Source organism: Aedes aegypti, chromosome 2, assembly GCF_002204515.2.
Source record: "Aedes aegypti strain LVP_AGWG chromosome 2, AaegL5.0 Primary Assembly, whole genome shotgun sequence".
Classification (NCBI taxonomy): domain Eukaryota; kingdom Metazoa; phylum Arthropoda; class Insecta; order Diptera; family Culicidae; genus Aedes; species Aedes aegypti.
The window spans coordinates 99,530,602-99,544,231 of NC_035108.1; the positions used below are offsets into that span (position 1 = coordinate 99,530,602).

The window sequence follows — 13,630 nt, forward strand, 5'->3', positions numbered from 1 at the left end:
GGTAAGGCAAAAAATCAAACGAAAAAAGGGCATATCCTCGCAAAACGAATGTTTTTTGAGCATTCTGTTTGGAGGAATGTGCTGTCATTTTGTGAACATTAAATAAAAATATGTCTCTCCCCTCGAAATTATCTCAACATTTTGAGATTTATCTCAAAACATAAGAGAATACCAAAATAATATAAAAGAAGAACAAAACGAAGGTTGTAGATTTTAGCCAAATAATCATCTGATGTAGAAACTTCTCCCTCAATCACATTGAACAAAATGAAAAGAAAAAGAAATAAAGTATTATGATTAGCCAACAAGGAAGCAAATGCAAACATTAGTTTTATCATTCGTTAAATTTCACTTTAAATTTTCGGCTGTTATCTAGTTTGTAATTTAGGGCGCGCGTTTTCTAGCGAATTGTTACAACAACCAATCGGCATTGCTCCACTAGCAGCGTACCTACCAAGTAGAAATGTACGAACATCGATTTGAGCGTTTGGCAGGTTGGCAGAAGTCAAAAATAAAGTGGACTCAACTCGGTTCAGAGTTTAGCAAGTTGTTTCATTAACACGTTTGAGCAGTTGAGTTTTTCGGGACGATTTTTGTGAGGCATACAGCAGTTCGGTGGTATTGAAATACCACCATAATACGGATATATTGGTTATACATGCAATATTTGTTATCGTAATTAGCGGGGAAGGGCACAATACATTGATGTAGTTATAAGTCATACCATGTAGGTTATATAACATATTTAGATTAAACAAAGTTACAAACAAATACATTTTCATCATATTTCAAGGGTTTTTAGTTTTATTCAAGTTGAAAGAAAGTTCCAAAGTGCAATTATTTTAGGGCGGTGTGATAAGGAATTCGAATTTATTTGTAATTTTGCAACATATTCGTCTAATAATTAAGTGACCATAACAAGTATTCAATATATTTAGATTATTGTTATCAATCTTAATCATCTTTCTGTCCCAACATGAAAACTTAGCTTCTGGTACTATCAAAAATCTCAATAGGATGAAATTGATAATAGGGTCCTGAGGCCCTGTTAAAATTTTAGTACCAATCGCTTAAGTTTATGTCAGAAATACATGTTCCTGTCAGTCGCTCAAAAAAAAATTACACCAGCGGTCGCATCGTGTACTGAGTACAAGCGGAGCAATTTGGATTGTAAATCTAAAGCTTAGCAAGATAGAATATTGATGTCTTCGGCAAATTTCTTCAGTTCAACGGTACCAATTGTTCAGTGGACAAATAGAATTTTGAAAACATCCGCACCTTCCAGTGGCCATCGGATTGTGTCCCGGTGGAACCGATGTAGTGGACATTTCGCAATGCAACATCTCGGATATCTCGAATATCTCAGGATCTCGATTTTTTAGCATGATGGTGTCTTCGGCAAAGTTGTTCAGTTGGTCAAGGACTAACATGAGATAGGCCACTTGTTTCGAAATTCTGCCACCAGTTGGCGCTAGTGAGCATGTTATTTACCAAACACCGATATCTCAGGATCCCGATTACCTAGAAAGTTGACGTCTTCGACAAAAGTGTTAAATATGTCAAGGCTGGCAGGAAGGCACCGAAACTACACACAAAATATGACACAACACTTTTCCAAATTGCAAGATAACTGCCGCTCACCAACGACAATCAAGGCAGGCTTGAGGAAAATCGCTAGTTTTCTTTTATTGTGTACCTTCTCTCTTTCTGGACAAACTTGGAAAAATGGCCATAGTTTTATGTGCATTCAATTTTAATGATGATTGGAAAACAGTAAAAAGATGCGTGTTTCATTACTTTATATTCGATCAAATTGAAAGGTACTATCGTGGCATTGCTTTTGGGTGTTGCAGGAATTGATTTTCAACCGACTGTTGTCAACCTCGTTGGAATGCAAAAATTTGTTTTGATCAATTACGCGCTTTTATCAAGTTTGTCCATTCTTCATGATCTGGGCTCACAGTAACAGTTTGTGACAGCATAATCTCGGCTCACTATGACGTACATAAATTTTGTATCGGTTTCTCCCTCCCAGGGTCAAGGTATAACATGTAATAGGTCACCCAACTTGAAATTCTACCACCAGATCTCAGGATAGCGAGACTTCAGCAAGATGAAGAATTATTGCACAAAACGGCGCTATTGATCATGTTATTTTTCGACCGCAGATATTTTTGGATCCTGATTAGGAAAATAAAATTAGATTAGAAAAATGGTGGTTTCGATCTGAGAGAGACTCGCGAAGAGGAAAAATATCAACGTCATATGCAGCCCAGATTCCCCTCTCACGAAACGTCAAATGCAGCCCACCGTTTTTATGGCTGAAAAAGTGAAAAGTATTGTGTTCAAAGTAAACTGTTATTAAAAACCTCAATCGGCGGAGCAGTTTTTTCCAAAGTTGCTGATAAATCTAAGCAGAAGATTATTTATTTCTAATGTCTGCTACGTTTGCTGGTATGAAATTTCACTCAAACGGCTATTTATGATTCGATGTGATGCAAACTCAATCATTTTTTGCTGAAAGCTTCATGTGAGGGTTTGAACGGCTTGCGCATAATTGGTATAAACACAAAGTGGAATAAGAAAAAAACTCAGCAATCACAGAAAAAGAAGACCGTCTTCGCGAGTCTCGTCTCAGGTTTCGATGACATTGTTCTGTATACTCGAAATTATTCCACATTCAATTCAAAATGCAATGGGCTGCTAGATTTTAAAACCCTCCATCAGGCTATGTTAGAGCTCCTGATTCAAATTTGTCAAATGCAGAATCTCAAGTTCCCGATTATTTTAAAACTTGACGTCTTCGTCAAAGTTATTTAGTAAGCAAAGTGATGACATGTTATTGGCAATTATATTTAGAATTATGTAACCCGGTGTCAGTGAGCATTTAAATTTCTAAACATCTTATGATGCTGATTATTTGAGCTATTAATACACGTTTAGTCAAATGTTGAAATATTTCGTTACCTGTGAATTAACAGGGAAGCACAAAAAAATATAATAAAAACCAGAGATATATGGTTCATTTTCGTTCATATTCTAGATTCAAATTGATCAATCCAATTTTTATATTTAGCCTATTAAACGAGCTCCTGATGGAAACATTGATCATGTTTGCGTAAAATGACTTCGCAAAACGCACATAAGCTGTCCCCACATAAGACGCACTATATCTACGCGGCTTACAGGTAGAATGATTTCGGAAATTCCCATGTTACGGTGAACCGGGTCACACATCACTTCAGCGAAATGATTCGCCTAGAACCTAGCTGAGAATTCGGTAATTTTCAATACCGAATCTCGGAATTTTACCGAGTTGACGGCGAACCAAATTTTTCACAACATGAGTAGTGTTCGGATGTGGTAACATTCGTTTTCGGCTCCGTGCCGAAGGGTTTCCTTAATACGTTATGATATAGCATTAATTATGAACAATCTATATGCCAACATCAATGTTGTAGGATGATTTTGTAATTCAATGTATACATAATTTGCACATTTCGATTTTTTTCACGAGCTCGGCTGTGCGAATTATCATTTTTCAATTTTAACCGAGATTCAGTTAATAAAATGGCCGGTTGCTTAATAACAAAGCACGACTTACTGATTCTCGGCTTTTATTCCCTACGATCGCAGGAACTTTGTGCAAATCTCGGTTAAAATTATCCGAGATTCGGCATTCTAAATTAAATTTGTGAATACAAAAAATAGCTTTAAAAAGATCGTTTAATTTCGGCATGCTTCGTTTATTGCAACATGAATAGTTTTGAACTTTCGCTGCACTGGTATATTATAAAAAATCCCGGAGTCGATTTTCCGCTAATCGATATCGACTATCATACTAAAATTCAAATTTCATGTTTACTGCGATGATTCCCAATGATAGCGTTCTAATGTATTATTGTACATAACGCGATATTACCATGTGTCGATATCCCTTCAATTATCGGGTCATTGAGCGTTGAATATTGTCATGTCTACCTATCTCAAGTAATATTAATTATTCTACCTTTTGACTTGGTACCTTTTATCTGTTCGTACCTACGGTATTTCTGAGCTATAAGTACTGGCTGCAGTTGGCGCAGAAGGGAGACTTCCCGAACTGTGGACTGATTAACATATTATTTTGTTCTTTATTTACAGGATATAATGATAAACCCAGAGACACTGAACCAACTAATCCGATTGTATATAGGGGCAATTTGAGCCACCCCGGTTTTGACCTCAAAAACAGTGTTTTAATGTCTAGTGTCGTTATGATCTGCTAAAGGATGCCTCAAATAGCCACCACAAAAATGTACAAATTTGTCCTTCGTCGTGAAAAGCTTATAATTTTGGCAGTTCTTAATTAAGCCTGTAAGAGTATTATATTTATAATTCTGGTAATTTTTACCAATCCATTGAAACTTCTGATCATAATGAACAGTTCGTGTACGAAATTAGATTTGTTCGTAAACAAAATTATAGAAAAATAATATATTATTTTCAAGATGAAAGGGCGGGGCAAAATGAGCCACCTAGATTTAGGCAAAACTAACGATGTTTTGAACATGAAAATGCATTGCCTAAATATACCAGATTATTTTTTTACAGCATAGTCATCTTTATGCACCATTACAAGTGGAACACTTTGCTAGAAAAAACGTTGAACCAAGTATCACAATTTAGTACTAGTATAACATAGTCTGTTTACTATGTATTATGTATCTTTAAAAAATAAGCCGCTAGAAATAATAATTTCAAGCAAAGCTAATACAATTACCTTTCCAATAATGTACTCTTCACGACTAACTCTTCTCTATACTGTTTTAAATTAAAATCATTCGATTGAATGAGGTGGCTCATACTGCCCCGAAGAGTGGCTCACAATGCCCCATATGGTTGGTGACCACGTAGAAAAACATGGTTTTCCAAAAAGTTCCTGAAATAATTTGCAAGTTGATGTTAACATGAATTATCGACGTAACATGGAAGATAACATGTTATAGTACAAGTCACTTGCATTTAAACTATAATTTTTGCTGTTTTTCTATGCATTCCATGACGGCGGCCCATATTGCCCCGATCACCCCAATCTGAAAAATTATATATCCATACCGGAATCGTAATTTAATAGATTTCATAGTATCCAATAACACCTATAAGAGGATCCAACACGCCAAATATTAATCATATCCGAATCAATACAAAAAACATATAGCTTTTTCATACAAGTTTCATTTTGAAATCCTATAGATAGAGTTCATTACGAACTTCACATAACTTTTATATAAAAAGGAAATAGCTAGTGAAACCAATGGAAGCTGAAGTCATAGGATATATGATTTTTCAGATAAATACAATCGGATTAGTTGGTTCAGTGAATAAATGCTGAATAAATGTATTCAATGGCTCATACAAAAAATTAAGAAGGGGGGGGGGGAGGCTGTCCAAAATTTCAATTTTAGCGTTACCTAATAAATGGACGCTGCCTAATGAATCATTACAGCACTGGTATCGGTTGCGTAATTACTATTCCCGCACTGCATACTTCAGTGCGGGAATATTCATTACGGAACTGAAACCAGTGCTGTTGATTCATTACGCAACTGTTTTGAGTTGCGTTATGAATCATGACACAACAATTTTTCAGAAATTGTTAAATAATGGTGACTATTCCGATATATTTTCTGATACCCTCAAGTGGTCTATTAGGAAGTTGCAAAAAATGTTGTACGTAACTCGTTGCAGAACTCGATTTTACAGCACTCGTCGTAATTATCCTGCTCGGCAAGCCTCGTAGGATAAATTTACGACTCGTGCTGTAAAAATCATCATTCTGCAACTTGTTCTATAAAACTATTTCGCAACGCAACGATTTCTCCTAAATGAATTGATTTTTCGTGTGTAGCACACCGCACAATGATTCCTCTCCATACAAAAGATGGAAAAAAGTCTTGAAACAGATTTCTCATATCTTATAAAGTTTCTTTAATGTGATTGACTAGATTGTTCATGTTTTGGAACTATTTATCATCATTGTTTGATAAAACCGTTTCTAGGTGATTTCTTAACATATCGGTATTTTATGTTATCAATATGTGATTAGGCTTCATCAAGCTATACGGCAGTTGAGCCCAGCTAGTGAATGGTTTACTAATGGAATCCTTCAGTATCGTTTTGTTAGTATCTTATGAAATGATTTTAAAACAAATATTCCTTTTGATTAGCACTTGAACAGAAGTATTCATTATACTCATTAATATACTACCATACTCAGAATTGTCACATTTAATCCGGTTAGTCAAACGACAGAAAACCTATATGTTGCGCAAGATGATTCTGATTCTATGATTTACCCAGAGTGGATCTAGATAAGAGTGGCGTCAATGTCAAAATTGGAACAGCGGCGAACTGTCATTTCCATAGTGGTTATCACGCCCAATGGTATGGGTGCCCTAGTGTAGATGTAGTTGTGAACCTTAGAGGAAAACAATATGCACTCAGTCTCGAAAAGCACCCAGAAACCGGGTGTAAATTTTTCAAATTGGGTAATATTTCCATATGCATTTTGATGAGTCTGGAAAGCGTGTGCAAGTTTCTTTGAGGAAAACAAAAACAAACTGTGTATGACGAGCGTATGCTAGTCTACGTGTGTTCAAATGTCACTAAGCTCTATACGAATCCACGTTCCAATCGAGCAGGAGACCTGTCAAAACTGGAACATGACGTCACTCTTGTTTACAGGCACTCTAGATTTACCGAATCTTGATCGAAAAATCTTCAATTTAAGACTAGTGTCATATGTGTGTGAGTGTGTGCTCATATTTCACGGTGTGTTTCGTAGAACAAATTTATTACAAAAAAAAAAAAAAAAAAAAAATAGGTGAGTCTGAAATTTCGCCACAATAAAGTCTAGGTTCCTCGCGTTGATTTGCTGAAAAAAAAAACAAAGAATCGATCGGGGGGTCTAGAGTTTTTTTTGTTTGATTTCGAGAGAAATTCACATATGTTAGTATTAGCGTATCTATGTGTTTATGTACATTAGGGCGGTTCAAAATTTAAAAATGTTTGAGAAATCAATCTGCCATATGTTCCTTACCATCCTTACTATAAAAGTAGTGTTCTGTGAAATTTTTAGCTTTGGTGATTTAAAGGTGGTCCACAGACAATGTATAGTTATATGGAAATTACTATGAAGAAATTTTGAGATATGTTTCAAAACACGCTTGTAATTACAAACTTTTTATCCCATTGTAAAACTCATTCTTAAACCATAATAAAGGAATTTGTTGAAGAGAGAAATAATTTCTTTTATTCAATCCGACGGATAGCAGACGAGATATTCATGAGTTTGTCTGATATTATTTAGCTTAATATGGGATTATAGCCCTGCAAACATGTACATAAATCCCAAACCCATTTTTGCCTCATGATGTTAGTTTCTAATCTTTTCATAAGCAAAGTGCCATTAAAAAAATAATATAAAAAAATATAAGATTTGAAGCTTCTCAAATTCCATCCAAAATAGCGTATTTTTCAGCACCGTGGGGCAAGTATGTTACATGCCTTATAACATGGTTTATCACATGTGAAGCTCTCTACAAGTCAATTCAAATAACTGAAATTGTGTTGTTTGAAAGGTGGATAAGTCACTTGTATCTACGAGTAAAAAGAGAAATCTCGCATAATTTATGATCTCGTACTAAAAGCCATAGGTGACCTAGCTTGTTATTACTGAGCAAACGAATGGATTTACACTTTATTTCACAATGCTACGATGAAGAGACGATCCTCCTCTGTCTCTCAGCGGTGATAGTTTTTATTTTGGTCCGTTTATTACGGTTGTTAAGAAAATTTTCCGGTTTGCGGTAACCGCAGCTGTCAAAGTTCTACCGCAGGCTTCGAAATCATTCTATCATTGAAGCAAACAATTCAATCATAGTATGCTTGAAAGAGAAAACGCTATGAAAAATAGCAACAAACAGCAATCGGTATCCAAGGTACCATTGAAGCCTACTGATGATTTACCAGTGCAAATCAGTGATGTGACAGCTGCGGTAGCTTTTCATTGAACCGTAAAACGGAAAGTTTTCCCTAAAATTGCAATGTCTGCTTAATAACAACGAGCTACACACTCGGTTACCAATGGTTTTTAGGGTGAAGATACATAGAATCCAAACCTCGAATTTTCAAAACCTCAAGTCTAGAGAAGCAGACAACCGGTAACTCACTGGTCACTCGCTGGTGACGACTGTAGGAGTAACGAGTTTGAATATAATGGTAGATACAATGCATTAATTGATCAATGTAAAAAACACAGCAGTAAATATTAATTAGCGTAAAAGAATAAAAAATCAATTAGGTGATCATTCCTGCCAGTGTAAGATAAAACGACGAGAGTAAGCTTTTCGTATACAAACAGCATTTGGCAACACTACAGAGATGAAGAGCAGAAGAGAGTTTTAAAGAGCGAGCTTTCACACGTGCACTTTACTGGCTAGCGCTGTACAGGGCGCGATTGATCACGCTATCCCGCAATGACGAAAAACAGCAAGAGAGAAAGCTTTGCGCAACGAGATGAATGCGGCTAGTGGTGGCTGAATGAAATCAGTTTAGAAAATAGTTTTGTGTGGTACGGATGTGCGTGACAAGTGTTGAAAAAAATGAAAATTAAAAAATGGAGTCGAAACTGAAATTGTTTTATTATTTCGGATAATTCCTGCAACGACCAATCAATAAAATGTTCAACGCAAAAGTTTGTCAGGTCAGGTCGAAGTTTGACTTCGATGCATCTTCACCTTAGGACAAGATCATAAGTTTTGCACGAAATATTCCCTAATAACTTCTTACATCATTATGAGCAATTGAAGTGTGATTTCCAAGCTTTTTCGTGGAGAATAATTGAAATGACGCTTGAGGCAGTTTTGCGATCATACGTATATCATACGTCATTTATGCTTATTACAGCTCTTATGACCAAGAACAAATTTTCCTTCCATGTCAAGGTGTTCAAATGGTTTGATCTTGCAGTTTGTCTCGTATCTCCATACGTTCAACGCAATGTGCGTCGGTACAAAAACACATATCCATAAATACTTCACACAAAATAAAAAAAAAATGTTCTGCATCCCCCGACCGATTTTTTTTTTGATTTTGATCGCAAATGAAAGAGCAAAGTCTAATTGTTTTTAGTTCGAAATTTCAGACTTACCTATTTTTATGTAATGAAGTTACTCCACAAAGACACCGTGATTTGAAAACTAAATCGAATTTCATTTGGTTTTCTCCAAATGCTCTCAAGATTTTAATTTTTACTCAATCTTTATGAAACCTTGGAATAAGACTATTCAATTACAGAGGGGATTCGCTGGTTGGAACACGACTGCCTTCCATTTAACGAATGCGCCCCCTTTGGAACGACTGACAGCTGGTGAAAATGCTCCAGACTAACGCATCTGCTGCGCAAATTGTCGCGAAACGCACATATACATACACATTTGTTCTATATAGTGGTTTCTGCGCTCGTGTACATACACTGTACATGTCACCAACACTACTTAAAAATTGCTGGTGGAAAATATAAACAAAGATCAGCTGTTCCCAGCAAAACCAAATAGCAGTATTTTCAACCAGCAAATTTGCATATGTGTTCGTGACACCGCTCGGCGAGAGCTCAGCGGTACTCAGACGTCAAAGTTAGTTTGACATCTTCTCCTGACATTTGAGTGCTTTTTGTTGGATTTTTTTTCCAACCAGCGAACATCCAACACTGAGAAAAATCTACTCGTCAAGGTCGTGTGTTTTACTTATAGATTTGCGCAATGAGGAAAACCACATTATTTGAGTGTGGTAGCCATATGGATTTCATCTTTGATTTCACGGCTTAATAACATGTGTATCAACATTAGGTTGTCATGTGAAACAAACATGAATTTCCAAATATTAAATCATGAAAACCAACTGATTTGCTTATTGAATTCGAAATGTAGTAGCTTTAGATAGTCATGTGTGATAGAACATAAATGTCAAGGGACTGAAAGAAGAAATTTGGTAGAAAAACTTTTGCTCTCCAAAATATGGATCCGAGGCTCCTCTGCTTGTCGCAAGCTCTCTTGATTTTTTTTTTCAAACCCGTGAGCCAGCAACAAGCGGGGCGCCGCAAATCCATAATTTGGGAAGCCAGAGATAAGCATATTCCATTTTTTTTCGAAACTGAAAGCCAGGAAAATCTGTTAGTGGAATCCGATTTTTCTACTAAACTATACATTATAATCAATGTTTTCTTAAAGAAAGGTAGAATTCTCGTAAATCGGTCAACTTCACTAACAAAAGAAAAATCGAATTCACAAATTTTCATCTAACACTTTCAGCTTCAAAATTTGCTTCTTCTCTTTGGAGCATGATGATGACTGTCGTTCGACACGAGGTCCAACCGCAATTCAGTTCACTATGCATCCCATGGGTTGATCACAAACAATTTAGAAGCTTTGAACATGGAAATCGATAGCATAGCTCATGGATTTCATCATAACAATCTCATTGCTCATATCAATGAATCGACCAACTTGAACATGATGATTATGACACAAGATAACCATAAGCAAAACACACTGAATCCGTGTTGGAGTGATGAGCTATGCGTGCATAGGTTGACACATACGAATCTGAAGAGAAAGCTTCAGGAACTTATGTGGGAAAAATATGGAATCCCTGTTGTCGGTTGATGAAGCAATCCATGAAGCAAAACAAAGGAATTTAATGTGTAACACACACGAAGTTTGCAAGAAAATCATAGCAAATCGATATGGACGTTCATGAATCGATCCATAATTTTAAACACACAGATCGAGCGTGTGGATTTTTATCAACCATAGTGGTTTTCACGCCCAATGGTATGGGTACCCTAGTGTAGATGTAGTTGTGAACCTTAGAGGAAAACAATATGCACTCAGTCTCGAAAAACACGCAGAAAACGGGTTTAAATTTTTCAAATTGGGTAATATTTCCATATGCATTTTGGTGAGTCTGGAAAGCGTGTGCAAGTTTCTTTGAGGAAAACAAAAACAAACTGTGTATGACGAGCGTATGCTAGTCTACGTGTGTTCAAATGTCACTAAGCTCTATTGAGTCATTCCATGTAGCGGACTCCCAACGAGCGAATCCCCACTGTATCGTATAAAAATACAAAAATATTTAGGGAAATAATACTGGACAAACATTTGAAAAGGGCTCAAGAGGTCTTGAGCCTTTTTTCGGAAACGTTGCTGTTGAGCCCATTTTGGCCCGCCCACGCAAACTAACACCACTATCAAGAAGATTAGTGTTAGCTCTTCCTGATAGTGGTATTGGTGAGTATGATCGAGTGGAATTGAGCCCCACAGCGTCTTGCAAAGCCATTGTTTACCAATGTCGATGTGCCCTTTTGAAATGTTTGTCCAGAATAGTGCAAGTCAGTTTTTCGACTATTTTCCGCTCTCGTATCACTGTGCACCGTTTGCGTTAGTTGATTTTCACTAACGGGTATCTAGTCGACGACGCCGGGACGTCTGTCGCGTCTGTCACTGTCACGTAGCGAACTCGTGTGTCGACTCGTCGACTCTTTTGTTTTCAAACAAGCGTCGTCTGTGCACCGTCCGTGAACATAATTGAATATCTTAAATTCAATATTAAACCGAAATATTTGCTATTTTATTCAGTTTAGCAGTGATTTACAGCAGCCGTGAACATGCAGAACGTTGTAGTCAAGGAAATTTTCGATGGGTTCAATGAGTACCTCAATAAGGAGCAGGAACTTCGCGAGGTAAGTGGTTGGCGTTTCGGTAGTCGGCAAGCAGCGCCGGTTTGGCAGGGATTGAAAAACTGATTTCCGGGGCTGTTACAACGGTCGTGGATTTTGCGGATTTGGTGTGCCTTGCGCAATAACTGCGAGTAAATGTAGACATTTACAATCTTGCAGGTCATCATTAGGACATTTATATCTGTATATCAGTTTTGCCACATTCTTGTCGGTACCGCAGGCGCAAAAATGTTTTTTATCTACCAAAAAATCTAAAAATCTTTACCCAAAGTCTGTTTCGCACCCAACATAGATTGTTGAAAAACAATCCTTATGATCCCTTAAATTAAAATTAATATATTTGAAGTTTTAACGTAGTTATTTTAGTCATTTCACTTATAAAAAATATATATATTTAATTCTCATGTACTTGTTTATTAAACAGCAAATCCGTGAAGTGGTCCGTGAGATTGACCAAGCCGCCAAAGAGGCTACCATTGCCTTGCAGGTGATCCACAGCAGCCTGACTGAAGTGTCCACTGCCTGTGCGGCCGCTCGTAATCAGTTTGAGGTATGCCGCAAGGGCTACCAACGTTTGGCTGGACTGATTCCGGAAGGTCAGTACTATCGGTACAACGACCACTGGCATTTCGTAACGCAGCGGGTTGTCTTCCTGGTGGCGCTGACCGTTTACCTGGAGAAAGGTTTCCTCGTCAGCCGGGACACCACGGCAGAAGTTCTAGGAAGTAAGTATTAGTAGAAAATATTATTGTGTGAGAATGCGAGTTATAATGATTTTTATGATTTCAGTGAAAACCAAAAAGGTCGATGGATTCCACCTCGATATTGAAGATTATCTGATGGGAGTTCTTCAGCTGGCGTCAGAACTGGTAAGACTTGATGGAATTCATGGTTGTTTCACTAGGGTGGGGTTTATTTGATGAAATCACAACGGTCGTGGATTTTGCGGATTTGGTGTGCCTAGTCCTAAACCGGAACTATACACTTTCAGAGCCGCTATGCTACGAATTCGGTCACCCTGGGGGACTACGATCGTCCGTTGGTCATTTCCAAGTTTGTGGCCGATCTGAATTCCGGTTTCCGCCTGTTGAATCTGAAGAATGATGGCCTGCGCAAGCGGTTCGATGCACTGAAGTACGATGTCAAGAAGATCGAGGAGATCGTGTACGACATCAGCATTCGAGGGCTCAGGGGCGATTCGACGACCGGATCGACGGCAGCGCCGCCGGCGGAGCAGTAAGGTATGACGGGTTGTAAAGTTGTTCGGATACGGTTGGAGCAGTTTCGGTGTCTCTTCATGGGCCATGATTGCAAAAGATGTGGTCATGGAACGAAACCATTCTGTGGGGACATAATATTATCATGAAATACTTTTTTTTCCGTGAATTTCTTAGCATTTTCATTTTGCAAGGCATCGAATGTGGCAGAGAATTATGGAATTTATCATGTTTTTTTTTTTACAAATCCCTTATTTGTTTCGATTTATTCAAATAAACTTATTAACAGGCACTTTCTTAAAAAGTAATATGCGTATTCTGAAAGTTGATGACATCCTCATAAAAATTGCTTTTCCCTCTATACAAAAAATCACTTAATGATGTTGTTACCGCGATCAGAGAACTTCGAACTGGGGAATCAGTGTTAACGATTGGAGTTAGAACGACTCAACTTTTATTACTCCGTCGATTATAAGTACAGTAATTTCTCGATTATATCACGGACTCAAAATTTTTTGGCGTGATATAGCGAAGCGTGATAAAATAAAAATGGATTTTTCTGCTATATGATTTGCATCGAAATTTGAGATTTATGTTGCAGAAATAAAGTGAATGAAATGAAAAACATTTTTGG

General features: G+C 37.2%; 1 protein-coding gene across 1 annotated transcript; it reads left to right on the top strand.

The window, feature by feature from the left end:
* The first annotated feature begins 11,555 nt into the window (after nucleotides 1-11,555).
* On the top strand, nucleotides 11,556-13,304 carry LOC5564517 (translin). The gene is made up of 4 exons (XM_001648807.2): nucleotides 11,556-11,782; nucleotides 12,204-12,504; nucleotides 12,569-12,648; nucleotides 12,771-13,304. The coding sequence occupies exons 1-4, from the start codon at nucleotides 11,708-11,710 to the stop codon at nucleotides 13,017-13,019; spliced, it is 705 nt and encodes a 234-aa protein (XP_001648857.2). The 5' UTR covers nucleotides 11,556-11,707; the 3' UTR covers nucleotides 13,020-13,304.
* Nucleotides 13,305-13,630: the final 326 nt, after the last annotated feature.